At 57.4% G+C, this 27,807-nt stretch overlaps 1 protein-coding gene across 1 annotated transcript in view; it reads left to right on the forward strand.

Annotated features, from left to right (window-relative positions):
- Nucleotides 1-27,807, forward strand: part of AGRN (agrin) — a 221,439-nt gene that overhangs the window by 90,584 nt on the left and 103,048 nt on the right. Inside the window, exon 4 of the mRNA XM_077837287.1 lies at nucleotides 23,325-23,372. Within this exon, the coding sequence (XP_077693413.1) occupies nucleotides 23,325-23,372 (48 nt within the window). The remainder of the gene's footprint in view (nucleotides 1-23,324; nucleotides 23,373-27,807) is intronic.

Consider the following 27,807-nt stretch of genomic DNA (forward strand, 5'->3'; position numbering starts at 1 on the left):
AACAAAACCCCCTTCCAGCATCCCTCCAGCCCCCAAATGACTGGTGGGCTGGAAAGCCGGGGTGAGGAAGTAGGCAAGCCAGGGGACTGGACGTCTGAAAGGGAATTAGCCCAAATGCCCAGGAGGTATTCCTAGAAACCCAGTTGGATCTTGGGACCGCAGCTCCTGCGTGGGAGGGGCCCGGCTGCCTGGGGTGGGGTGCGATTGACCCTGATAGTCAGACCAGATGGGCCCGGGCTGTTCTCTCTGTGCCCGTTCCCCTCCCAGGGAGCTGCTTCTCACTGGGCTTTTTTATGTTCTGAGAACAAACTGTGTCTGTTTCTGGTTTTTGTCTCAGATCCCCAGCCCGTCTCTCCCTGTAAGAAACCGTTCCAAGGGAAGGAGATGGAGTCAGTGCGTGAAGTGCAGCCAACCCAGAGTCTGGGTTTGCCCCATTCTCAGCCGTGGCCATGCAGGGAGGAGAGATCGGATGTCCCTTGTACTGGCTCACAGGAGGAGACAGCCTGTGCTTACCAGCTGGCTGGGCCACTCTGAGGAAGGGCAGGGAAAGACGAGCCCATTTTTGATTTCCCTAGAGGCCTCATAGTGAGTAGGAGGCAGATTGCAGATGGCTAGGCAGAGGTAACCCTTTTACAGTGACCGACCAGTTACACAGCTAGAGCTCTCTTCCTTGGCTTGTGGGGGAGGGAATAGAGAGCTCACTTCTTTAATTCTGCTGGCTCTGTTGGATCGCATGGCTGGGAAATGCTTTCCTGCCCCGTGCGGGGCTGGCAGGGGCAATGGATGCCAAAGGGCTTGAATTAAAATGGGTGTAAGCTTTAAAATGGGTGGTAACGGTTGGAGCAGTGTGTGAGCTGAGTCAGCCCTCGTCTACATGGGAAAGTGGTACTGATTTAACTTGCATTGGTTTTTAAAGTGGTTTGTTTAAACTGGTGCAAACCCTGTGTGCGGATGTTCTGATTTTGGTTTGAGGGCTTATTTCCATTTCGTTACACTGCTTCCTCACCGATTTAAGCTAATGCCTAATAATAAGCCTCTCTTAAACCAGAGTCTCCATGTAGGAGTTTTCACTGGTTTTAGTGATATCCATTTAAAATCACCCCTGTCGTTTCAACTGGGCCAACTTTCCCCATGTAGACAAGGCCTTGGATTTTAGTGGCACCGTCTGCCCCCATTGCAGCTGAGCAGGTGAAATGCCAGTGCAAGCAGAGAGGAAGAGGAGATGCCAAGGGCTGTGCTTCTGGCCGTGCATCTCGGCTGGAGGTGAGGGTGGAAGCGCCTTCCAAACATCCTCCCTCCCCACACTGTACTCAGAACCTGATGTGGTTTGGAAGCCTTTCAGTGCCCCCAATCCCAGGCCTTCCCCTGCCTGTCTGATTTCCAAATCACCTAGTCTCCCCAGGCTGTATCCTTAACAGCTCGGCTCTTCGCCCCCGGCTGTCACGTGGGCTGATGTTGGTGTTAAAGGGAGAAGCCCCATCATTGAAACAAACCCTACGTGTTCGCTTGGCTCAGCCATAGAGGGCAAGGCAAGGGTGCGCTGTGCAAACGGCCGCCGGCTGGATGGGTGCCCGCTCCCCTGTGATCCCTGGCGCTGGGAATCCCCGGATGCTGGGGGTGGGGGGGAATGTTGCCGGCTCCTTTGTTTAGCGGCTGCAGATATGGAGAGTATGTGAGGAAGGAATTCGGAACGTGGCTGTGTTTGTCTGTTCATTTCTCACCCCGGCGGGGGGGGCCCTCCACAAACATTCACACGGAAGCTCACTCTGTATCCCCCGGCTGGTGCAGAGGACAAGGCAAGTGCAAAGTGTTGTCATCTACGCCACTGCCCCTCCTGAAAGCAGCATGTCAGGCCTGCACGGGTGTTTGCTGGAGCCGTCACATGGCCAAGACCCCTGGTCTCTGTGGCCCGAGGATGGGTGTCCTTTCTAACTCTGCACCTCAGGGATTATTGGATACAGGGGGACAGACGTGGGGGAGACATGGGGGTGTGTGTCTGTGTGTATTGCACACCCCCTGTATTGTTGTGTTCTCTTCAGCTTCCTTCTCCTTTGCATCGGTCTCCCACGGACTCCACCTCTTGGGCTGGCGCTCACCTGCCTGGCTCCAGCCCACGCTCGTCTTGTGCCATTGCACGTTCATTACTCACAGCTGGCCGCAGAAGCGCTGTCTGGCGAAGCTGAGCCCATAAGCCGCTGCTTGCACTGAAGAAAGGGACAGTCAATGAGCCAAAACCCTGGCTTGGGGCACCCGAGGAGAGCCCGCTCTGAATTGTCCCGCTGGCCTGCGCCTGTCGCCACGGGGATCTGGGCAGTCTGGCCTAGCGGGTAGGAGCTGGGAGACCGAAGCGACCTTAAAGCCACCCCTTCTCTGAAAGAGGCGGCTCCCTGGCAATGCACCTAGGAAAGGGACCGAACCAAGCCCAAGGGTGCCCCCTGCTGGCTGCCGCTTGTTATGGTCCTTCTCCTGTGCCGGCTCACCGAGCGTCGCTCTGCATGAATATTTCATTTTTTAAGTTGGAACATCTCCCCTGTTCTTGTGGGGGGTGCTGTGAGCAGTGGCACTAAGTGCTCCTGACAGCTCCCGGGCCGCGCTTGCTCTCCAAGCCCCCGTCTGGCTGCTCGCTCCCGCCCCTCTCTGTGGCGTGCGATCCCATTGCACCTGGGGCATATTCTGATCTGTGCTCAAGACAATGGGGTTAATATTTTATTTACATGCGCAGCTGGCAGTGCAATCGCAGGGCCCCTCCCGCTTTCCACCCACCAGCCTGGGCTTTGGGTGACGGGATGAGAAAAGGGGGCTGGATTCTGGTGCTTTCTTGCCCGTCCTTTTCTGGGTCTCCATGAATCATGCATGGGCCTCTTTACGTGATGCGTGTAGGTGATCTCTCCGCACAAAGCCTTCCTCTGCCAGAAAAAAGGCAGCTTGTCCGGCGCTCGCCTTCCCCAACTCGTCCTGTGCGTATTGTGCCTTTCGGAGCAGCTGATTCTGTTTGTACCACCCACCCCCTCCCGCTGCTTTTCCCGTTCTCCTGTTGGGATCCTGGCCCTGTTCAGAGGTGGCATGGCCGAGGCCTGCAGGCCCCTGACTGCGTTCCCGGGAGGAGGGTCTGGGGAAAGGGAGGAACGCACTGATCCCTGTGCTCCTTGGGCCGAACTGCGTGTGTGTGTGTGTGTGTGGGGGGAATTGACACCCCCTCCTGGTGACCTGCAGTAGATTTATTCCTGGGCCCATCTCGCCTCATGGGTCACAAGTCTCCATTTCAAGCACTCGACCGGTGCTCCGCTCTGCACTTTCTCCATCCCTGCTGAGTTTCTCGAACTCTGACCGTCTGTGGAGCTGCTTCCGTCTGGCTCCTGGCGTTTGTCCTTCATACCCCCAGCTAGGTGCAGCTCAGTCCTGGATTCCTGAAGTTATTTGACTTTGATAACGGAGGTGATGGTGGGGGGGAACGACAGGGAAAATAGAGAAATCCCCCTTCTGCACCTTGTGTGGCTGCCTCACCCCTCTCCTGCGCTGGGGCTGTAACCCCCAAACTGGAGGCCTGGCAAAGCCCCAGAGGAGGATGTGCCCAGCTGGTAATGCAGCCTGGCCGAGACAAGAGCAGCCAGCCCTGCCGGCAGAGAGGGCAGACGGGGTCCATAGGAACGGGAAGCCCTGCAGCCAGGGAGACCAAACAAACAGCAGATAGGCCATGGGTGTGTCTGTAGCCGACCAGCTGCACCCTCAGCACACAGCCTGTTTATTTCCATCCTCCTCTCTAATGCTGTCCCAAAGCTCCCTCGCTTCCGTGGCACCGAGCAATGTTGCAGGGGCCGGGGGGGGGGGGCTCTCCAGGGAAACTGGCCCTGCCCTGGACATGTTAGAGAACCACTGGCTGAAAGCTGGGTGCGTGTGTTGAAGTTGTGAGCACCAGCACAAACCATATCCCCTGGAAGCTGGCTGGGTCCTCTCAAACATTCCCACTGCTAGACGGGTAACATCCCTTATGGAGGAGGACGAGCCACTAGCTTTCCATTCTTCGCCCCTGCCCGCTCAGCTCGCCAGGGCTCTGTCTGGCTGCCTCGTTAGCCGCGGTCGGGTGCGGCTAGGCGCTCTCCCCTTCTTGTTGTCGGCACGTCAGGGTTGCCCCCTTTGCCTGCCCTGCCCGCCAGCCCCAAAGCAGGTCAGCCGAGGGTGCCAAAGCTCCCCTCTGCGAAATGTCTGCCGGGGTGCTGGCGTCCCTGTGCCCCGCAGAGAGGCTGCGGCTGGTGAGGAGCGGGTTATTTCGGATGAAAAAATCTCCATGTCTCCTCCTTTCTCTTGCTCCCCCACCCCTCCCTCCGAGCGCCCTTAGCGGGGTAACTCCTGGCGGTGAGCACTCCCACCAGGCCTGCCCCGTGCCAGCTCGGCCGCTCCCGGGGTTTGTCTAGTTTATGGGAAGCCGTTAACGACAAGGCTCGAAACCCAGCAGCCAGGAGCGGCTCCGTTTGAAAGGCTGTGCCTGACTCCTCTTGGCCGGGAGCCCGGGGCTGACATTCCTGCGTCTGCAGCCAGCGGCTGGTACAGCCTTAATCCTGTGCGTGTGAGAAGCCCAGCAGCGGTGCCAGGTGCTTAGCTGGGTGCTGCTCCCCTCCTTACCTCCATGTATGCTCCTTAGCGTGGGGTGCTCAGCAAAGTGCCCCTTTGCCAGCTCCTGTGAAGGCCAGCCCCTCTCTCCTTCCCCTTCCCCAGAGCTCCCTGCTGGGGTGTGTTCTGCTGTTTGGGGCATAGGAAGAGCTGCTTCGGCAGGGATCCCTCTGGAAAGTCTTTGAGATCCTCTGGCGGAAGCTGCTGTGTGAATTGATGGATGAAGCCTCCTGGCACCCCCCGTAGGACAGGTCAAGATGATCCTCACTGTAGAGTGGGGAAACTGAGGCATGGAGGTAAAGGGACTTACCCAATGACATGCAGCCAGTAGCAGAGACAGGGACTCCAAGTCTTGTGCTCCAGCGGCTAAGCAGCATCTCCCCTGGGAGGAGAAGCCCTGCCCGCCCATGCTGGTGCTGGATTGTCCCATGCAAACTGGTTTGCAGGGGGAGTGGAGGGAGAGAGCGAGGGTGCATGGTGGTGAGACCACTCTGGGGTTGGGGGAAAGGACAGGCCGTATAATGCAGCCAGACTGCCAGGACCTTGTGCCTGCAGAGGAGGGGCTCGGTGGGAGCAGTGACAGCTAAGCAGAAATCCTGCCTCGTGGAGGGTGTGGCCCTGTGGGGTACCGAGCACTCTTTGCCCCCAGCCAATTGGTAAAGAGTGTTAAATATCTGCCAGGCTGGCCCTTAGTTTCTATTTCTGGCCCTGCCCCCTCTTTGCGTGGTTCCAGCTAGGGGCCAGCAGGTTGGCTCCTGAGCGCTGTTCGGAGGGTTTGCACACCCTGCCCTCCCCTCGCCTCCTCTGCCCGCTGCTCTTGGCAAAGCTGGCACATCCAAGCAGGGACTCCTGCCCTTGGGGTGCTGCCAGGGTTTGGGCATCTCTGCTTTTGCTGCAGGTAATTTCCTGGTCTCCTTTTTCTCACCACCACACTGTACCTAGTCTGAAGTGGGCTTAGCCCCTGGGCCTCTGTGCTGGTTGGGAAGGATTTGCTGTGGCGTTAGCACTAAAGCGTTTTGCACAGGGACATCCCCCCCATCCCCCGTGTGGTCCCTCTCTTGCTCTCGATCCCAGGTGGCCTGATTCATTTGTCCTGCCTGTCTCTGAAGGCTCGGGGACCCCTTATCAGTTTCCCAGCAGGTCCCTTGCAGCAAGTGGTATCCAACTGCTCGCCACTCGTGATCTTCTGGCAGGCAGCACCTGCGTGTGGTGAGGCTGAAGGATCGCCTTGGAGGTGTGGGTACCTTTCCTCCTCTTGTGTCTGTGCCTGGAATCAACACTTGTGTTGTAAATCCCACACTGCTAATAACCAGGGGAGGTCAAACGGGGTCTGTGTCTAAACGAGGCAGTGAGTGACAGCTGGTTCATCTTTGGGGAAAACGTCATCAATCGTAGGAAGGCAGGACCGCGAGAGATCAGCTAGCCTAGTCACCCCCTGCACTGAGAAAGGATAATGGATGCCAGTGGCTTTAATTAATTTAGCACAATGGCTTTTCACCCCAAAAAGGGTTTGCTCATTAATTGTCCTCTGGGGTGGGGGCGGCTTACATGGCTCTGCAACAGGCTTGTGATGGCAATGGGGCATACAAACCCCAGACAAAGCAGGAAAGGGTTAATGGGATAGTGGGGGCCCAGTCAGCCTCCCCTGCATCTCATGGGGCAGGAATCGGGCTTCCGGGGGGGAGCGAAAAGGGAGAGCCCTGCTCAGCTGGGTGGGTGGAGGGAGGGATGGAGAGTGCTCTCTGTGGGAAAGGAGGCTGGCTGGGGTCAGGGGAGGTCTCCCAAAGGAAAGGGAAGGGTTTGTTTGGAAGTTTGGGTACCCGGGATGGGTAGAAGAGCTCGTAACCTAGCTAGAGGGCTAATTCACCGCCAGTCTGGAGGTGTCGGTGGTTGAGGCCTGGGCTACACTGAAAAGTTCGGTCGACCTAGCTACCTTGCTCCAGGGAAGGGAAAAATCCACCCCCCCCCCCCGCAGCCAGGCCATGAAGCCGACCTAACCCCCGCTGTGGATGGCGCTGCGTTGAGGGAAGAATTCTTCCACTGGCCTAGCTGCGGTCTCTTGGGGAGGGGGCCGGAGCCGCTGGGAGGACCCCCCCAACGCCGCCCGGTCACCGTCGGGGGTGTCTGTGCTGAAGCACAACTGCAGCTCCATGGCTGTGCCCGCCGCGTTTCAAGTGGCGATGCTCCCTGAGCGGAGCAGCGCGGACGGCCAGTGGGGAGAAACGGCCTCCGAGCAGCTGCTGTACCCCACCGGGCTGGCAGGGACCTGCCACTACAGTTGGGGAGCACCAGCAGATCCGTGCGACTGGCCTGGCCGGTCGCACGCCAGGTGGATGAGCTAGTGCTTGCAGACCAACTTGGGGTGGAAATCTGTTGGTATAAATCACTAATGGCCAAGCTGGATCATTCTGTGAACAGAAACAAAGGCTAAATCCTGGGAGGATCCTCTCTTCGCTAAAGGAGAGGAAGCAGGTGCTTCCAAATCACCGCTCCATTACACCACAGATCCCGTCTACTACAGCATTGCCCCAAAGTGCTGCAGCCTTTGGGCCCCTTGCTTTCTAGCCGGTGAGTCTGGTGCATGTGTCTGAGAGATCAGCAGATGGTGCTGTTACATCACAAGAGAAGGAAAAGCTCGGAAGCTGAATGGCCACTGGTGGGGTGTGGGGAATTCTGCGTGTTACGTTTTCATGCCGGGGAGCAAACTGGGGTGAGAAAAAGGGATTTTTCTTTTTCTCTGGTGAGGCTGCGTCAAATTCCTAATGTAGAACTGCTAGGACTGGGGGGCGGGGGAAAAGGAGGAATAGAGCATACAGGAAAGCCTGATAGTATGCCAGCTCTTGCAGCTTTATCGTGAGTCTCAGTATTCAGTGTCCTCAAAGCTCTAGCTCCTGGAGTCACATGAGTGTCTCAGCTTTCATGTGAAAAGAGCAGCGAGTTTCCAACTCAAGGGGCCACATTTTCAAGCTTTTCTCTGCGACCGCAAAAGGATCAGACCCAGACGGTCAGTAAATAAAAAGAGCCCAACTGTGATTTGCTTTCACAATCTCCTGGCTCGCAAGCAGGTCTCATGGTTTTTGGAGGGACCTGACTCCTGGTTTATTTTTTTAATGCTTAGGATTGGCAATGGATAAATCTGGTAGAAGGCCCTAGCAATGGAATGCAGCTCTGTAGGAGTCTCTCCTCCCCGACCCTCTACAACGTAATGAAGAATACGATCCTTATATAGGTTTATTTGACTCCTCCCATAGCAACATTGGGATTTTCAGATTGGTTCAGACCAAGAGCCCATGCAGTCCAATAGTCTCTCTCCAGATGTTTCAGAAGAAAAAAACTCCTGCCCGCAGGCAGTTATGGGATTTTGGGGAGGACAGATTAAATTTCTTCCTCCCCCACCATCATAGTTAGAGGTTGGTTTATGCCTTGAAGTGGGAGGATTTGTAACCTTTCCAAAGCTAGTATTTTAAAATGTTTTTTATAACTCAGCCTATTCTCATGTAAAAGCCCAGTCCTGTCTGAATCATGTTAACCAGTGGAACCCATTGCCACAAGGTATAATTGAGACCAAGAGCTAACTGTCTTGTATGAGGTCTAGCTTTCCTTTTAGCAGCTTTGAGTTTGCCACCTGCCAACTTCATTGACTGTTCCCTTGTTCTTGTACTGTTTGGGGATGGTTATTGACCCCCTCTCTCTAGCTGTTCTTCATTTCGTATACTGGTATTAAGTCCATTTCCCATAGAAGAGAGAAATGGCATAGGATGGTTCAAAGAAGCCTATAAAAAGGCCATCTAAGAAATAGTACAGCTCTCTTCTGTAGGGTTAGGAGTCGGTAGCTGTGCGGAGGCTGTTGCAGAACTGATGCTCCTTGGACAATCTCCTGGCAAATAGGGTCAGACAAAGTAAAAATGAAACAGACCACAGGCTTGTATTTGTCCCCATACCAACACTGTGTTGGCCTCAGCGTGAGCGTTGTGCAACGCTACCTTGTATCAGTCTAGCTGAACTTCGCTTTGGCCAGGAGAGAAGCGAGACCAGCTAGCTCTAAGGGCCACTCGCCCCACTGTAATGGTCAGGAGTGCCTGTGGACAGGTTCCCAGGGCTGATCCAGCAGGAGGTGCCGCAGCTCAGGGTTGAGATCCATTGGGGCTTGCTTTGCCTTCCCTCGCTGGTGTGGCTGCTTTCAGGCTGCAATCTAATGCTCTTATTTCTGGATGTCAGTTTCCCTGCGTAAACCCCACATTTAAGTAATTGCCAATTAAATTCTATAACAAAAATCGTAAAATCCAATTCTCTGTTGAGTCTCCAGCGGAGCAGATGTCAGCTCTGTGCCGTTTCTGTGCCGGAACATCTGTCAGAGAGAAGGGGACGCTCTCCCTGTGTATAGGCAACACGTGCCTGCTCCATGGCTGGAGGCTTCCCAGTCCTGGAAGAGGCACTTTACACTGCAGGAGGGGAACTAGCAGGTGGGGGCTGAATCTGGTTGCTGCTGAAGGTTTTTTCCAGACCCCTCCCATGCGGGGGCTGGCTGGTTTGCCTGCGGGGTGGACATTCTGGACTGATTTGTGCTAGCACGTTGATGTTTTATACGTCCTGTCCTGCTTCTCTGTCTTAGCTTGGCCACCATGGGGTATGTGGGTCTGACCTCCCTTGCCCCCTTAACAACCATGGGGGCCAGAGGAGCAAGGCTGATTGGAGCTGGCTGCATCTGCAGCAGCTGGATCAGAATTATGCCATAGTTTGAGGGTGTCTGACCTGTCTCTAGTTTGAAGAGGCGGATGGTAGAGGGCCTCTCTCCTCCCCGTGTTGGCTGGGCACTGGAGTCTGACATGCTCTGCCGAGACAGCTGGGTGGGAAGCCCCCCATGTGTTCCTGGCTTTTCATCCAGATCTTTAACTTTGGCTTTAAGATTGCCCAGGACACCGGCTGGCTGAGGGGTTTTGGAGCCTTTCACTATCACTGACTCCGTGAGCCAGAGCGGTGGCAATGGGAAAGTTTTGGTCACTATCTGAGGGTTGCTCGGTGGCCTGTGTGACACGAGTTTGTTGGGTCTCCGTCTGGTTTCTAGCTGGAGGGCGTCTCCAGCAGAAGCCGTGAGTGAGGTTGGCGTTTGCATGCCGCTTTGCAGAGAGCCCAGGGCCTGCGTGACTCATGTGGACAAGCTTCTCCCCCGAGGGCAGGGGCACTGGGGGGGGGAAGCAGGAGGGAGAAGCCTGCGCAGCACAAAGGTCTTCAGGCTCCAAGGCTTGTTGGTCTGGCACCCCTGGTTTGCTATGATCCCCATCCACCATCATCTCTGCTGTCAGCATTGCCCGGGAGTTGGCTCCTGCTATAAATCTCAGTGTGGTGCTTGGTGGCCGTGTCTCTGCAGAGAGACCTGCACCGGGTCTCAGCAAAGCCCAGAGCCTTGGCGGGAGCCTGGAGAGGGTCATAGGAATGAGCGGGGAATTTTTGCAAACCTGCAGGGGGTTGCCTGGCCTGCAGCCCTCTTGCCCCCCACGCCCCTTGCTGTGTCTCCACCTGAGCCGGTCCCAGCTCCTGCTTCGCCCGGCAATGCGCTCCCTCTGGCTAGGCTGTGGCACCGGGCATGTGAGACCAAGTCTAGCCAGGCTCCCTGGGGTTGTAGCCTGGGGGTCCCGGGGGAGTCACTGCAGCGGGCTGACGGGCTGTCCCTGGGGAAGGCTCGTGCTGGTGCAGGGTTGGAGAGAAGCGCTGCTGTGTCCATCGATGGGAAAACCACCCTAACTCAACTGTTCCTTCCCTGTGGGGCAGGGACAAGCCCCAGGCCATTGGTCTGTGTGTCTGGGACCATCGTGCTGAGGGGTAGGAGATGGCAAAGGGTCAGTGCCCCTCGGTCAGACCTCCCGCTATGTGGCCAAAACCACCCCAAGGACAGAAAATGTTTAGTCTGTATTCGCAAAACCTGATTCTGTGTGAGCCGTGTATTCAGGGTAGAGAACAGCAAGGGTGCAGCGAAATTATGGGGTGTGTGGGGGGGTGTCCAGCTGTTGTGGAGGCCCTGTGGAGCACCATGCTTGTAGCACCCCATAAGATTGAGCTGCTAAGAAGTTCTATGCAGTAGCTCCTACTCCAAGGGCAGGGCCTAGCCCCAGTCGGTGCCCCGTGCTGCTCCGCTCTCTACTCAGCGCTGTGCTGAGGATGACAGGGATACTGGCAATCGTAAGTCGCTCCTAGCCCCTGGGAAGATGGCTGTGTGTCCTAGCGGTCCCAGCGACTGACTGGCCGGGGCTCTAAGCGAGGAGAGAGTCTTGCGGGCACATGCTTGGCAAGTGGCCCAGCCCTCTCAGGGCACCAGGCGAGCTTGCTGCTCTTCACTGATCACGCAAGGAGCTCGGATGCGGCAGGGCTGAGCGCGGGATAACTGCTCCGAGCTGGGCTGGCAGCATGGCGTGGGAGCGCTCCCCGGGCTGGAGTCTGACCCTAGCCCTGGAGCAGTGCTGGCCGCCGTGATGTCCAGCAGGCTGCCTAGTCCAGAGCCTTGGGCCAGCACTGGATCAACCTGGCTGAGCTCCTGCTTTCTGCCAGTAGGACCATATGGGCAGATCGGGCTGGGCCCCTTCACTCCATCCCTTCCCCGGGCGGCCTGGTGGCACTGAGGTTGAAGGGGCAGCTTGACAATTGAGACTCCTCGGTGCGGAGGGAGAGTCCCTGCCTTCGCCCAGACCCCGTGTTGCTGCATCCTGTGGGAGCCGAGATCCGCGCTCCTCATGTCTCCCGTCAGATTTGGGCTGGTGGGGGGGAGTGGGGAGGCAGCTGCTCTGGCTGCGAAACCTGTATCTCCCCATGAGCTGCCCCCTCGCCCCTCTCTCTGAGCGGTGCCGCTGGCCCAGCGAAGGTCCCACTGCCTGCCCCGGATCCGTCCAAAAGGCAGCAAACAAGCTGAGCTCTCCACGTGCTCCTGCCCAACCTGTGCTATGGGCTAAAACCATCCCCCCCCCACCTTCAGTGTGTTCATAGGGGTACGAAGTCATTAAGCAGGAAAACCCCCTGGTCTCAGGAGCAGCCTCACACTGAGCCCCCCCTCCCCCCCCCGGCTGTTAATTAGGAGAGGCCTTCATTAGCACTCTCGTTCTGCTCCCAGTACGTATGCCAGCTTGGCTTTCCAGGGCTCGGGGCCCCCACCCCGGTGCCCCCTCCCTGGCGTGCGCTCGCTCTCCTCTCCCCAGCGCCGGGTTCGAAACGCTCTTTACTTCCAGGCATTGCTCAGCAGGAAGCAAGCTGGGTCCTGCCAAGTGTTAAATGAAATCATTAAAAGCCCCAGTCTCCTTCCCTCCCCTGCTTTTCTTCCTAATGCTGGTAATTAGCCTGTAAAACCACACAAGGGGGTGCTGGGTGGGGAGGCTGCCATTGACCCTTTAAACGGGTTCCCCAGCGGATGCTGCAACTGGCATCGTAGCTGTGGGGTGCTGTCCAATACCAATTACCCCACTGCCAAACTGGATTAGAGAGTGCGGCCAGGCAGCGAGCGGGCACCAGGCAGCTTTGGGAGCTGGGGCTGCTGCTTTCTGCAGGGCCTCTGGCTCTGTGTGTCAGAGTGAGGAGATTGGCAGCTGTCAGTCAGGCTCCAAAGTGCCATTGATCTCCGGGTCTCTGCTGAGGTTGCTCTGGCCAGGGAGAACAGGGCGGGGGAAATGGGGATTGGCCACCTCCCAAATAAACCAGTCCCCTAAGGGGATCGTGGCAGGACAGGTGCCCCTCAGAGACCCGCGGAGTCTGTCAATCCCCCTCCCTGCAGTACAGATGTGACTCACTGATGGGGTGGGGATGCTGCAGCACGGCGCCTTGGGGTGAACACAGAGCTGCATGCCTGGATGGGTTGGGGGGGTCCTGTCCTCGGTTTGGCTCTTGTACGGCGCCCATTGTTCCTGGATCTGAGCACCCCTGGAGGATCCCTCTCCCACGGGAATCTGGCCCGGTGCAGAGGAGCCCATGTGAAGTGTCTATGGGCCAGTTATACCATCCTCAGCTGTGAAAGGTCACTTTACTCTGACCATTGCTCTTCCCCTCTGTATGCATGTTGGGGGGGGCTCCCCACAGATGCCATCCCTGCCCCCCAGCCCTCGACAGCCCCACGCCCCCTTGATCAGGCCAGTGAGAACTTCAGTGCTTAATTATCTGCCCCTTCCTTCAGTCGTCCAGCCTTGGGGCTGATGGCCCTCAGATCCGAGAGCTTGGGGACAGAAGTAGGTGGCAAATACCTCCCGACCCACCCCACAGGCCGGTGTGGATTGTAGAGGGCACGTTCTGCACAGAATCCTTCTCGAGGAGGCCACGACTCATCCGAGGCCCTGCCCCCAGCCGAGCTCGGTGGCTGGCCGCGGCGCATCTCCTGTAGGCACTGGGGACGCAGCTGTGGCCGTCGCAGAACCAGGAGACGTTCATGGCCCCTGCACAGCCCTGAGTTACAGAAGCAGGAGAATAAGACCCGTTTCTGTCCAGTGGCAGCAGCTGTTAAATCCTTGCTGGGAGTGCTTAGAAATAAACCCATTAGCAGCGCTGGGCTTTAAAAGGGCCGGTGACCACGCAGAGGCCTTAATGAATTAAACGCTCCAGTTTAGAAAGCTGGGGGAGGGGAGGGAAGCTCTCCATAATGAACCAGTGGCAGCTGTGCCTGATGGCATTAAATTGGTCCTGCCGTCACCCCACTTCAGTGGGGTTTGAGTTCCCCCGGAGCTCTCTGGCTGTGTGTGAAGCAGGGAACTCTCCGAGGCTTTGCTCTGAGGTGGGGGGGCTGGAACCAGGGAGGGGAAGGTCACTTGGCATGAGGCACAGGTGAAAGATGCACCCATGTGGGGGGGTGGGGGAGAATTGAAGGAGATCACATGCGGCAGGTGGCTGGGTACCACGGTGATGGGCGCTGTGGGGGTTGGGGGTGTGTGTGAGACAGGTAACTGGATACCATGGTGACAGGTGCTGTGGGGGGCATGTGAGGCAGGGGGTTAGATATCACAGTGACGGGCGCCGTGGGGATTGGGGATGAGGAGGGATGGGTGCGTGAGGCAGGTGGCTGGATAACATGGTGACAGGTGTCATGTAAGATTAGCGTGGAACGATGCAGCCGAGGGGAACATCCGTGTGGCAGTTTAAGAATGGCGGGGGTGTGGGGGGATGTCCTACTCCCCCTTGGGTTGCCCTTTTGGGACCTTTCGTCCTGGCCCCTTCTCATTGAGTTCTGCTCATTGAAATTGGGGGTGTTCTCAGGCTGAAATACCCCTTCAGCTCTTCCCTTCCCTGCCGGAGCCTGTTCCACGTGTGGGGGGGGGGGGGCTGGGGCAGAGCAGCCCACACCTCTCCCCGCCCCTCTGAGTGTACAATGGTCCCATTTGGGTGGCTGGCCCTCCCCTGACAAGGGAACGGTTGGGGCCCTTTCATTGCTGGAGGGGCGAGGTCAGGAGGGAAGAGGCCAAGGCCAGAGTGAGCGGCTGCTGCATTGTCTCCTGTCGGGTCCCAAGTGTGCCCTCTTGATTCCTCGCTTTTAAATAGCCCTCTGCCTAACGCCATGCTGCTGTCCCCATCCCAGCCGCCCTGGGGCCTCTGGTGGGCTCATTCCCTGCCGGCCAGTGGTGCTAATTGACCTACCGCTGCCAGGAAGCCCTGCAGCCTACTTCCAAGACACTGATGCTGGCTGGGAGTAGAGCAGGAGCAGTCTATGGGGATGCTCTTACACTGTGACCTCCCAGTGAAGGGATGGGGGTTCTCGCCCCTGCTCCCGAAGTCTGGGGCAAGAGGGGCTTAGAGTCCCCATAAATCCTAGCGAGCCTCCTCTCCTAGGGAGATGCACTGGTCCATTGCAAACTGTCCTAGCTGTGGCCGTCTCAGATCCTTCCTGCAGCTGCTCTAGAGGGGGTTGAAATGGACCCTCCCGTGTGAAGTTAGGAGTGCGTGTGTGGAGGATATCAAAGTTTTCAGCATTCTCCCTCCCCCAGGCTGGAGGAAGCCAATTCTTGATGGGGGAACGCGGGGGGCGCTCAGCTCTCATCCCCGTCCCTTAGCTGCAAATGGCTGTTCAGAGATTGGAAAGGATGTGCAGTATCTGGGCTGCCTGGCAGGATCTCCCTGACTGTTTTTCTGCAGCAAGACCAGCGAAGGGCTCAGAATCTGACAGAGCTATATTACCTGTTGATGAGCACTTTTGTCTCTTTAATTTCTGCTCATCTTTTCTGCTCTGTCCCCTCCTACGCTCGGTGTTGGAGCGAGAGGAGCCTAATGGAAAACTCCAAGTGCAGGTTCCAGGGAAGACCAGCAGAGGGCGCTGGGCAGGGAGCACGCTTTTCCTGGGGTGCTCATAGTCGATAGGAAAGGATCCCGTAATTTGTGAATGGCTATATCCATGTAACTGTGCGGCAATGCAGCCACCTCTGGGGTGGAGGGCAGCGGCAAAGGGGATGGATGGGTGACCAGCACAGAGCGATTGGGAACTGAGGATGAGACTTTGGCCTGTACACAGAGGGAAACTCGGACACATACACAATGGGGTGTGTAACCACGCCGTAGAGCAGACTGGGGCTTGGTTTGTAAGGTCTCCTCTGCAAGACCTGCCTGGGGTCAACTGCATTAATTCATCCCCCTTGAAAGGAGGAAGAGCTGAGCTCTCGGTGCTGGGATTGGAACCTGCGCTTCCAGGGAGCTAAGGTGATTCCGGCATGGTGTGGTTCTGCCCCCAAAAGTGGCCCCCGAAAGGCTTCTGGGGACAGAGGCCTTGAAAATCCTGGAAGAAAGGGAGGAATGGTGTGCCTGATGTGCACATGGAAACATGCAAAGAGGGCTTCGCAAATGGCCTTGCTTGCTGCTTGCACTGTTTGTATTTGCAGCCAAGCCTTTGGATTTAGCCAGGCGGATTGGCCTCTGAAATCCGAGCTGTGCTGACAGCCTGGGGGACAGCCTAGCAGTGGTCTTGTGGCAGGTGGCGGTGAATGCTGCTTGCATCCCAGAACAATACACTGCACTCCTGTGCCCCTTCCTCCTTGAATTCTCACAGGCCTTTCAGTATTACTGCTCCCTCCCAGCCATCAATGCCCCTGGGCAGCGTGGAAGGCCCGTTCTCTCCCCGCTTTGCAGAGGCTGGACTTGCCTGAAGTTCCAGCAGGAGCCTGGAGCAGGGCTAGGGGTAGGACCCAGGAGCCTGGTTTGTTTAACTACCAGCTTATTCTCCTGCTTTGGGAAGTGCTTGGGTTTCAATCTGGGTCCCCAAGAACCCCCTCGGCGGGGTGCCTAGAGTCAAGGGTCTCGGACCTGAGCTGGGCAGAGAATTAAAGCACTAGAAATGCCTTAATGCTTCTGAAGCACACTTGGTGGGGGGGCGGGGGGAGCAAAGGGAATGGGAGGGGCAGGGCACTGGATCTAGCCCTTCCCTCAGGCCAGCAAAGGCATCTGTGTGTGGCGGCAAGGCAGAGCAGGTGGCAAAGGCTCCCCTTGTGCTCTCTGGAGTGAGTTGCGGGGTTGGGTCTCAGCCCACCACCGTAAGCCCTGCCTCCTTCGGGAGCAGGCTCTTGGCTGCTCGTCTCCATGTGGAAGGGGACTGGTTCCCAGCCCGCTCATTTCCCATCTCGCTCACTGTCCTCGTCCTCGTTCCAAGGGAGCTTCCTGCTGCCAGCTCTGCTGGGTCCTTGGAGCCTTCCCATGACCCGGCTGGGTGCGTGCCGCTGGGATTGGTGCCCAGCGTGCGCTGCGGCGGCAGGATCGATCCCTGCGTTCGGGGGTCGGGCCGAGGGACACAGCGAATCCTGTTCTCCTCTTGCTGCGGGTTTGTCCTTTCCGTTTGGAGCCGGGATAGAGGGGCCAGCGTGGCCGTCCAGTGAGCGGCTTGGCTCTTCCATGTCGCAGCATCAAGGGGGCTAGGGCTGAGGCCTGGCCCTGAGCACACAGGAGGAGCAGCGACCAGGGGAGAAGTGGGGAGACCTCGGTCTCCTGTCCCCAGCACAGCTGAGTCCTGCAGGTGGCTGAGCCGACTAGGGTTGGTCTGTGGGTTTAAGGCAGTTCCCTGAGCTGCCCACAGCTGTAGCTTAACTTTCTCGACCTGCCTCCTCCCTGACCTCCAGGCCGTGGTGTGTGCCACGTGCAGGGAGCTGCTTAGGCTCCTCTGGCTGCTGGCTGGGCACTGAAGAGGAGGGGGGTTGGAATCTGCTCGTCCTTGTGCATGACAGGTGTGGCCCTCCCCCCCGCGATAAACCACCCAGGTGACCAGGGGGTCAGCCCCAGAGAGGCAGGCTGGAGCTGGAGGGGGACACCCCACCTCCCTTTCAGGCTGGTGGGAGGCTGACGTTCTGGTGACTAACCAGCCAGGCGTCTCCGCAGAGGAAGCGTGGGGCTCAGGCGCCCCCTCGTTCCCGGTCTCTGCCAAGGCTGCTCCACTAAAAATAGCCGTGCCTTCGGGAAGGCTTCCCGAGTGGAGCTCTGGCAGGGGGTCGTGGAAGGCTCAGCTGGGGCAGCGTTGCTGCCTCATGGGGCACGGAGCAGGCCACGGCACGGGCTGGCAGCTGCAGAGGAGAAGCTATCTGGTTTCCCTGGCTGCGACAGCTGCCTGATGGAAAGCGACTCAAGCTGGAGATGCCGGAACGTATTTCAGAAGCTGCCTTTGCCAGAGGCCTCCAAGTCTGACACCAGCCAGCCCTTCCTCCCTGGTTCCCCCTGCTTTGTATCTGCAATAAGCACCCCTCCCTCCGCCAGCACAATCAGCATGGGACCCAGGATAAGCAGACGGCAGTTGCCGGCGTGGCAGGGGGGGATCTCCATGCCCCTCTCTCCCTCCCTGCGTGGAGCCTGAAGCACAGAACATCTCCCGCGTCGGCAGAGCGTCAGCTGAGCCGTGGCACGAGGGCCGCGCGCTGCCCCCTGACCCAGGTGCCTGTGTTCACGGCTGACTCCTTCCTCCCCAGCTGCGTTGCAAAGGGTCAGAGCCCCGGGGAGCCTTCCCTGTGTGGGGTGACTCCCCCCCACCCCCAGGGATCTGTTTCAGCCTGATGAGAAGCTTTGTGGGCTGGAATTAGCATCGTGGCAGGTCCCGGCACCCCGGATCCATGGTGTCGATGGTGGCAATAACCTGCTTGGAGAGAGTGTGAGTCATAGCAGCACCTTGCCACTGCTGCCCTCCGCCAGGGGCTGGCGCTCGACTGGACGGGCGCCGTGTTGCCAAGGGAGGGTGAAGTCAACGGGAGCCGGTTCATTGACTTCATCGCCCCCACTGCATCTGGCCGGCGTTGTTTTTTAGGACACGTGCCCCTTTCGTGGGCCTCGGCCAGCGCTGGGTCCATCTTGCTCCAGGGCTGGGGGGACTCTCTTCTTTCCCTTCTGCTCCCGTCCCAGGCACTTCACCGATGGAGTCGTGCTCTTGGTCCCGACTCCCCTCTGGCCCAAAGCCCGACTCGTCCCCGGGCGGCTTTCCGGTGTCTAATGTGGCAGGATTATGCTTGGTGCTGGCGCTCAGGCCGTGACCGTGCTCCGTCGGCGTCCTGCCAAGGGGTGGTGGCGACATGGAGGTGCATGACGATCCCCAGAGGCACAGCTGCTTGCTGGCTCAGGACTCCGGTCTGCGGAAGCGTCACTCTCTCCTCTGCTGCTTCCCTGACCCCCAATCCCCCATGCCAGGTGGAAACTCCTTGCCAGGACCCTGGGTGCTTGCTCTGGTTCTCCTCTCCAGCCAGGGCCCTATGGAACCCATGCGCTCCCTGCTGGGGAAGCCGCTTACCTGCTTGACCCTCTGTCTTTACCAGCCCCGCAGCTTAACGGGCCTGATCCCAAGCCCACTGGCTGCCATGGGGGGGTCTCATTTGCTTTTGCTGGGCTTGGGATGGGGCTCTGCATTCCTCAGCGGGAGTCTGCTGAGCCCAGGGTCTAGAGCGTTGTCCTTAACCCTCTCTTTGCCAGAAATCTCCCGCGGTGGGGCCCAAAGGGGCTGGGGCTTTTATTTGTCCCGCGTGAACCCTCGCAGGGCCAGCCAGTCTGTTCTGCGGATGCTCTTGTGTCTTGAAAGCTTCCCTCCTCTGGGGTCTCAGGCCACGAGGGGGGAGCGGGGCCCCTCCCCTCCCCACACAGCGGGGGAGGCTTCCCGTTCCCCACAGCCCTCCGGCGGGATTGGAGGGGGCGCAGGGGGCAGGAGCACGCAGCTCAGGGGGAGGCATAATGAGTTTTGACAGTGCAGTCTCCGCCCCTCTCCACATCTTTAGTGCTCGAATGGAAAGCTGAGGGGGGGAGGAGGGTTTTTTTTTCCTGCTTTTCATGCTCTTGGGAGGAGAGACAGAAGTGAGCGGAATATCCCAGCAGCTCCTGGTCGATCCCGGCTCAGCCCCACACCTCCGCGGAGCTGCACACAGGTGGCTGTGGCTCCGGAGCCGTGGGGTGGGGGCACAGCAGCCGAGCTGAGGTGCACAGGGCCCCCTCCCCGTTTTCCTTTGTGCTCTCGCCTGCGAAGAACTCCCCCGAGGAGCCAGGGCAGAGAATTCCCGCAAGCCTCCTTGCCTTTGTTTGAGTTGGCTTCTCGCTGCGCTGGCTGGCTGCTGGTCCTGGAGCCGGGGCTGCTTTCCTTCCCCGCCTCCCTCCTCGCTTCCCCTCACCGCTCTCCTGTTCGGGGGCGGTTTGATGGTGTTGCGAAGGGACGCTGGGCGTTCGCCAGAGCTCTCCCAGGGATGCCCCGCTACCCCCGCGAGCTCGCCCGGAGGAATCGGAACGGGGGTGCGTGAAGTCAGTGCAAAGCCCGGGATGGAGAGGGGCACCGAACAATAACACGCTCCCGGCCTTCTCCCCCCGCCCCACCCACCAACCCCAGCTAGGAGCTGGCAGCGGATAAAGCAAGTTGGGCGCGAGGGAGGTAACAACACAGTTGCTTTTTGTTTTGGGCTGCACAAACCTTCCGCTGTGCGAGCGAGAGCCCCGGGCTCTGGAACGAGGTCTCTAAGCTCCGCTCCTTCCCACCCACCGACCCGAGCTGCTGCCGCCCCCGGTGGCTCAGTTAGCATTCGGGTGTGCATCCCTTGATGCCTGGCTCAGCGAGGAATCGGGATCTCTCCTGGCAGGACGGGCATGTCCGAGCGGCGTGAGGAGGGGAGCTGGCCTGTCCCAGCCGGCGTGGTTGTGTCAGGTCGCCGTGCTCTCTGCGGGCAGGCTCTGAGAGCAGGTGGCGCGGGAAGGAGGGGAAGCGAAGCCCGGGCCCCCTCCCAAAGTCCCAGCTCTGAGGAGGGGCGGAGGGGTGCGAAGGAGCTGGCTGCTGCAGGGACGGAGGAGGAGAGCCGCTCGCCAGCAGCTGTCTAGGATGCCGGAGCCGAGCAGGGATGGACTTTACCACCACTTTGAAGAGGGAAGTGTGGCAGGAGATCTGCCCTGGGCTGGAACGTGGGCAAACTGCTAGTTAAGCCCCCTGTGTTTGGCCAGCGGGTCTCAGCTGGCAGAGGCAGAGACTGGCACTCCTGGGTCCGTCTATGCTTTACAGTCAGACACATGGACCAAAGAAACTCAGCATCCCAGCAGCGAGAGCCATCCAGCACCTGAACTTGGGGCGCTAATGGGGCAGCCATCCCCATCTGGGGCAGCCCCGAAATAGGGACCTTTCTTCTGTGTGGAGGTGTCCTGCTTGTGTGTCCTTGACAAGTTCTCCCACTTCTGGGGGCAGGCCCCTCTCTCTGGAATCAGAGCTCCCGCAGCTGGGTGGGTGACCCAGTGAGACGTCGCTGCCCATCCGAATTTCTTCCCCCAGCGCTAGCCCCTGGCAGGCTGGGGCTCAAAAGCTGGGAGGTCTTTGATCCTCTGCGTCCCTGGGAGTTGTTTGCTTTGTTTGTTAATGTTGATCCTCAGGTCCCCACCTGCAATCTCTGGCTCCAAGGGGATTTGTGAAGCTGAGACTGGGCGAGGCTTTCTGGAGTTTTACCTGACTGGCCCCTCGGGCTCCAGGTCGGGCCCTGGGTCCTAACACCTGCGGTGCTGCCTAGGCCGTAGAGATGGAGTATGTGGCTGTAAACTCTTCCTCCTGCAAGTGAGCCAAGCCCACCCCGTCCATACATGCCAGCTGGAGGATGGGAATCCCTGGGGAAACGTAGCTCCCTGCAGCTCCGGAAGAGGAAGGGGGGGGGTCTCCTGCACCCCTGCTGGGTCCTCTGCCTTGGGTGTGCCAGCGGACGGCTGGGCCCATGCCAGCAGCGGCATGACGGCCTGCCAGTACCCCATGGCGCCCGGCCCCTTGGAGCGGGACCGGATGTACCAGCACCAGGTCTCCCTGGTGGTGCGCTATTTCATGATCCCCTGCAACATCTGCCTCATCCTCCTGGCCACCTCCACCCTGGCGTTCGCTGTGGTGCTTTTCCTCAATAACTGTAGGTGTCCCTGGGCATCGAGGGTCTATGGTGGGAGGGGGAGGGGATCTGTGAGGGTTGGGGGGGCGGGGGCTTTAAATCCGGACTCCTGATTGTCCCTCCCAGTCTGAGCCTAGATCCCAATAGCCACCATGTGCCACAGGCTGGGATTCCCCCTCCTCTCCTGGGTGTTGCCATCTCTTCCTAAAGGCCAGTCGGTATCTCCGAGTTGAGCCAGTGACTCTCTGCCCGGTCTCCCTCCTTTCCCGGCCTGTTGTTGGGTCCGTCCTGCTGCTCTTTGAACCCCTCCCACGGCCCATTCTCTACCCAGCGCTGCCCAGCACTGGAGCGGAGATGGGTGTGACTGAGAGCTGGGATCCTTGCTCCTTTTCAGTCCCAGCCCCTCCTTCGCTCTGTCTCCCAAGAGCTGCTGCCCGAGCCCAGCTGTTGGAGGAAGAAACCGAAGTGTGGTTTGTTTGGCCCGTGCTTCCCCCCCCCAGCAATGCAGGCTCCCCTTCCTGGGCAGGGGCTGCATTTCCTCCTGCCTGGGGCCCTACGGTCCAGGCACAGGAGAAACTGTCAGGGCAGCTGTTAGAAGGGAGGAGAGAGGCAGCTACTGTGATCACGGTTCTGCCAGGGCTGTGTGTGAAGGGAAGTGTGGTCTGAGCACAGGGCTGGGAGCCAGGAGCTTCTGTGAGCTCCATACCACGCGACTGCTTCTGCCACTGGCTGGCCTTGGGCAAGACACTTAATCCCCTGCTCCCCGTCACCCTCTCTCTGCTGTTCCGTGCGTGTTGTTGGGGTGGGGTGTGCCTGATGGCCAGAGGCTCCAGGATCCCTGTTCTCTTCCCTGTCCCTCCTCCAGAGGTCAGCAAGAGTTGGTGTGAGTGCAAGGAGGCGTAAGCCTCCCCTGGTTGCTGGTCCTGCTGGCTCTGGGGAGCGAGCGGCTGAGGGTGGTGATTGACACCAGAGTCTGGGCTAGTGGCAAGTACGGGCCACTCCGTTATTCTGCCAGGTCCACTCAGAGCGTGTCTCAGCACAGGTGTCAAACACTCCGTACCAGCATCTCCTCGGTACCAGGCTTGGTTACACAGCGCGGAGAGGAGAAATCCATCAGGCTGCGGCTTTCCTCTGAAGCCTTCAGAGCAAATGTTCCTCTGCTGTACCCTTGGCCAGGAAACTTCTCTGGGTCTCAAACGATTGCTGCGAGAGAGCACGTGGGAGATGGGGAGGCCGGGAAAACAAATCCCTGGCATCCGGAAATGCTAGCGTCTCCCAGCTGAGTGCAGTTAGGGCTCTGTGAACGGTAGCTAAAAACCAGCGTTGTATGGGGCAGGGTCCAGACAATGTTTCTCGAAGGACAGTCTGGTGGCTACAGCACTGGATTGGCCCTCGGGAGCCACGGGGTCAATTTTTACCTCTGCCTTAGTCTCGCTTTCTGACCTTGGGCAAGCCACTTGCGAAAGATGCGGGTAACTAGATTGCTCCACCCTAATTCGGGAGCTGGAGGCGAAGATGTTTTCTATGGGGAAATACGATAGGCAGGGACAAAGGGAGCAGGCCCCTGAGCTAACAAAATGCATTTTGGAGAAGCCCCCTCTGTCCATCAGGTTCTGATTTATTTTCAGAGGGAGGGTTTGTAACTTATTAGGCTTCTCTCCCCACGGCTCGGTTCGTAATTCTGTAGGATCCTTCAGGCCCTAGATCCTTTTCAGTCACATGGTCTGCATCTTGCATCTCCCCATGGCTCAGGCTATCCATTTGTCTTACTGTTTTCCCCACCACCACCCTGCCACGCCTCCTCCTTGTATGCATGGCTGTGGCTCTCAAAATCGTGTTGCTGATCAACTTGAATGTGTTGATGAATTGGTGTCTTGGGAGGCTCTTGGGCGATAGGTAATAAATAGTTTGATTTGCATCACAGCTGAGCTGGGTGGCCTTGATGAAATGACACGTAATTGCCCAAGGCAGCAAGAAATAACCTCCCTGAATGGTGGAAAGGCTTTGCCAGAGCCAGGTTTGACATACAGCCCCAGTTCGCAATGCCTGCTCCTGGTTCGTCAGTGTTGCCTGGCACAGAGGTTCAGTTCGGTAGGAAACTCTGAATCATCAGGTCTGAAGCCAAATGAGTCTCGTGAAGATGTTTTGGGATCCGCAGTTCAGCAGCAAAGCCAGAACTCCTGGATTCTCCTCCTGATTACAGCTGGCTTGCTCTGTCACCTGGGGGCGGTTGCTTAGCCACTCTGGGCCTACATCCCCAGGGGCGGATGTGAGGCTTAAGCTTTGAGATCCTTGGTGAAGGGCCCTAGAGAAGTTTTTAATACCATGCTCTAACCATGGGCAGTGCTTTGCGGAGAGGCGGGAGGGTTGGTGCCAGTGCTGGAGGAGTCTCTGATCTCCCCTGTGTTTGTTTCTTTGCAGACAAGCCCGGTAACTATTTCCCCCCGCCACCGCCACCGCCGCAGGATGGTAAGTACAGGATCGCTTCCTGATGCTTGGTTTTTTTGCACTTGGGATGCACTTGTAAGCAAATCACTGGAGCCTCTTCTGCTTCCTGCAGCTGCCTCGTGGAGAAGCGCCTCCCTGACCCAGTGATCTATTTCTCAGCCTGATTCATTTCTCTTTCTCCCCTGAGCTAAATCGCTGGTTCACACACGCACGCTCCCTCCCTTCCCTCTTGCAGCCTGAGCCGGCGGGGCTCCACCCTCCCCCCCCGCCATTTCTCTGCTGGCCTAAGAGGGAGCAGAGCGGCTTTGTCTGCTCTCCTTCCTGGAAAGATGCAACACCGTGTGGCTCCTTTTCTCTGACACCCATTCTTGAGACGAGGTGGCATGAACCCATCTAGAACTGCCGCGGGCAGATCTTCTAAACCTGTGATCGCTCTGCTGGCAAACCCCAGCTAGGCCATTTAGCCTGATGGGATGGAGGGGACCAGAGGTGGGATCTTAGTCGGCTTGTAGGGGGAAAAGTACTGATGGCTAATTCGACGGCCATAATGCAGTTGTCCCCCAGGTGCGCTGGGCATTGGTACCGGGGTGGGATAGTCGAACGAAGAGCTGAGTGGCTGGTTTGCTGACAAGTTAGAGGCCGTGGGGGAGGAGGTGCCCTGGGCACACGGTGCTGAGAGCTCCAGGCAGGATGGCCAGGGAAAGCCCCTTTTCAAGGTGGTGACGTGTTAGTGTGCGGGAGGCGTGAGGGAGCAATTCTCCCCCTCGTGGTCTCTTTTGTCTCCTCAGTGCATAGTTAAGCTCACAAGTTCTGAGGCTTCGGAAAGGAACAACCCAAGACCTTGCCCGAGAAGTAGAATAATCCAAGCTATTGGTTTACCATCTTTACAAAAATCCTTTTTTCTCAAGTCTTTGCTGGCAAAAGGCTCAGAGACTGAAGGCCTCTGCTTAAGCACTGCATGGGCAACAGCTGTACAAGCTTCCTTCCTGCTCCCCTGGCTCCCCTGCCAATGTGCCACAAACCTTGGCCCAATAGCCCCTGTAGGCATGGGTAACAGGCTGGCAGTGCTTCCCCAAACTGGGAAAGGTTTAAGTGGGTTCTGCAGACTCACTGAGGCAGATGGCTCATTGCCTCTTCTGGATAAAAGAGGTGGGAGGTGCTTTTGGAGAGAGGGGACATAGGGTGTGGGCTGAGCAGTCCGGAAAGGAGGCACCTTTGGAGCAGCCAAGCCTAGAGTGAAGGTTTGAGCTGTTCTTTAACTTTGTTGGTAAAGCCACATCCCTAGGATATACAGACCAGTTTGGGAAAGGCTCCAGGGCTTGGAGCGACTGGGGAAGTTGAGTCACCATGGCCCATCCCGTCTTTGAGCTCTCTTCTGTACTAACACTGCACAAAATCTGTCAGGCTCTGACTGCAGCTTTCACAGCACTTTGAGTATCCTCCTGGCATCAGAGGCAAAATGGAAACTGGTTTGCAGCTGGGCATCGGGTACCTTTTACTGCCATGGTCATAAATGTCTTTCTTGACAGCGAGCCAGCTGGATGCTTAGAAATGTCGACCCTAACTTTCTCCCATTCCCTGGGTTATTTGCATCCCTGATGGAGCCAGAAGACTTCCTGCTCCTGGATTCCCTGCTATCCCTTTATTTTAACCCTCCTTGCCGCAGTGGAGTCCCCCTTCCCCAGAGCCCAATGCTATTTCCCTGGTAGGAAAAAGGTCTCATTTTCTCCCTACATTCTGTGCAATCACCCTATCCATGTTTCACGGGTTGAATGCACAGATAACCCCATCTAAAAATGCAGCCGATTATAGCATGTTAGTTTCTCTTTCTCTCTCGCTTTCTCAGGGTGGGGAGGAAGATGGGAGAGAAACAGATGCCAGATAAAATGTCGTTAATCTATAATTGGACCCAAGAAGACATATAATTCAAAAATAAAAAGGAACGTAGGTGTATCTCCCATCTCGGGGCTCTGAAATATTAATAACCCAACCCATCCAGCTGACACATTCCACCGCGTCCCCCGGCAGGAGGTGGAAATGCACACTGTTCACGCGGGTGCCTAAAGAGGGCCCTCTCTGTGGGCCTAAAACGTTTCAAATGCACCTGATAAAAATCTGGAACGCTTCCCCCACCCTTATGGTGCTTTGGGGTGCAGCGTGGAGAGAGGGGGGTGCAGATTTCTTTACAAGACCGACTCCCCAGCCCTGTGTGTACGGGACTGCGCCAGAGAACCTGGTGGCGTCAGTCACCCCTCATCTGGCCCCCATTCTGTGCAGACTTGGGTGCATTCTTAATTTTTCAGCTCAGACGTAGTCCGTCGACGTCCGTGGGGTTACTCACGGGCTTAAAGTAAAGCATGTGCGCAAGTCTTTGCAGGATGGGGGCTCTCGTTTGCAGAGTCTCCTGGGCTGTACCTGGGTCTCCTAATCCAGTTAAAGGGTTGGTGAGGCCAGGGCGATCAGGTACCACGGGGCGGGAGCGGTAGAAGAATGGAGCTAGACAGACACCCGTACTGTAATTTGCCCATGTGGTTGTATTTGTCCTACCTCACAACCTTTAATTGTGGCGGACCTCTTCCATTAGTAGCCTTAAACCACTTACCCCCTCCCACTCCCAGTTCTCACAACTTGCTAGCTATTGAAAGACACTGAGGGAGGGGGGGATGGAATCTCTTTCTCTTTTTATACAAGAGTTTTGGCCCTCCCCAGCTCCCCTCACGGCCACGAAGTCGTGACACTGAATTAGCGATGTCACGTACATTGTTCTCGGGCAGCAGTCGATTGTGCGGGGTGGTGATGGCATCAATCAGCAGGCAGGCATTCCTGGGAGGGGTACCTTGTCAGAGCGCTGCGAATATGCACTGTACTCACAGAGCACACAGCAACTGGCAGGCGCTGTCAGTTGCTTTTTCTCCAACTCTGCTCCACACAGAGTGCCGCTCTTCGGGGTTGTTACTGCTTTACGTTCTGGGCCAGATCTCAGCTCTTGCAAATCTGCATCGCTCTATTGACTCCAGGGAGTTTACTTCCATTTACACCAGCTGAGGATCTGTGGTTCTGTATTTTTATCTTGAAGCCCTAACGCTCTTTTGGGTTGGGTTAGGTTAGGTTTTTTTTTTTTTCAAATATAATATCTTGATTTCCAAACAGTGATACCCAGCTAGACATGAGACTATATTATAGAGAAGCAGCAAACCAAAATCCTGGAAAGCTGAGCTTATCCTCCTGATGCCGCCTCCCTCACAATCTCCCATTGCATCACATCCTGCTCTGGTACATGTCCGGGTTTCTCTTTAGATAAGGGAAATGACCCTATTGCGTTAAAACTCCATTTGTGTCATTAATATTCTCAATAAGATGCTCCTGTGGAACAATTTCTGTCATGTCAAGTCTGCCTGGTCCAGTGGGATGAGTGAATTTTTTCCATGTTCTCTTTGCATAACCGAGGTTAACGAGGGTCCATATTTCTTCCGAAAGCCTTTGTGGTTACGATCATCGATTAAAAAGCATGAGGCATGGTGGGCTGAGCTGAAACCCTGGATTCTTGGAGGAAGCTGGCTCCAAATTTTGGACCCAGGTTTGGCGTTCGGGTTCCCCGCTGCAAGGAATGGCCGGAAAATGAAGTTGCCTTTTAACCTCCATGGTGGGATGATGCCCACCCCCACATGCCCAGTGTTGGGGGGCTAGGATGAGAGAATAAAACTGGGCCTTCCTCTGAAAATTCCAAAGCACGGACAGGAAAACCAGAGGTTCCCCCCTGTCCCCATCCCCAAGAATCCTTTTGAAATTGAGGATAAGACTGAGTGTCCAGAGGATCCCCAGTTCAAATAGAGCTCCCTTGGCCCCCCCCCAGTGCTGGGCAAGCTCTGCTGTTCAGGAGGGCCACGGAGCATGTATCCCTCTGCGGGAACACTGGTGGTCGTGGGAATGAGGGGCTACGTACAGATGGGTGTGGTTCCAGCATCCCCCATTGCACTGCAATCCTGACCTGCAGCGGCCTGGGCTCCCCCTCACAGCCCCGTCAATGCGCCTTGCCCCTTCAGATACCTCCTTCCCAGGCCTCCTCCCCGCTGTGTCCCCGCAGCTCCCTCCTGCCCTCTGGCAGGTCCTTCTGATTCCAGGTCCTGGCACTTTCTGGGAAAACAGTGCCAAGCGTGGCATGCTCTCCGGCTTTGTGGCATGGGCATGCATTTGCGAGGAACTAATTTGAGGCCACCCAGCTCATTTCACGTGTGACTTGCAACGAGTTTGAGAGGGAAAGGATGGAAGGTGGTTCTGTGGCACTGCCCAGCTCCTGCTTAGGGGACCACGGCAACCTGGGCCCAGGCTGCTTTATGGCCTGCCAGGTTTTTGAAGTGCCTACATTGTGCTCAGCACTGTACACAACCCAATCCATCGGCTGCACGTGACTGCTAATTAAATACCCTTGGGGCAGGTCCTGGACCAGACCCCGCTG

This window comes from Eretmochelys imbricata, chromosome 18 (assembly GCF_965152235.1).
Source record: "Eretmochelys imbricata isolate rEreImb1 chromosome 18, rEreImb1.hap1, whole genome shotgun sequence".
Lineage (NCBI taxonomy): Eukaryota > Metazoa > Chordata > Testudines > Cheloniidae > Eretmochelys > Eretmochelys imbricata.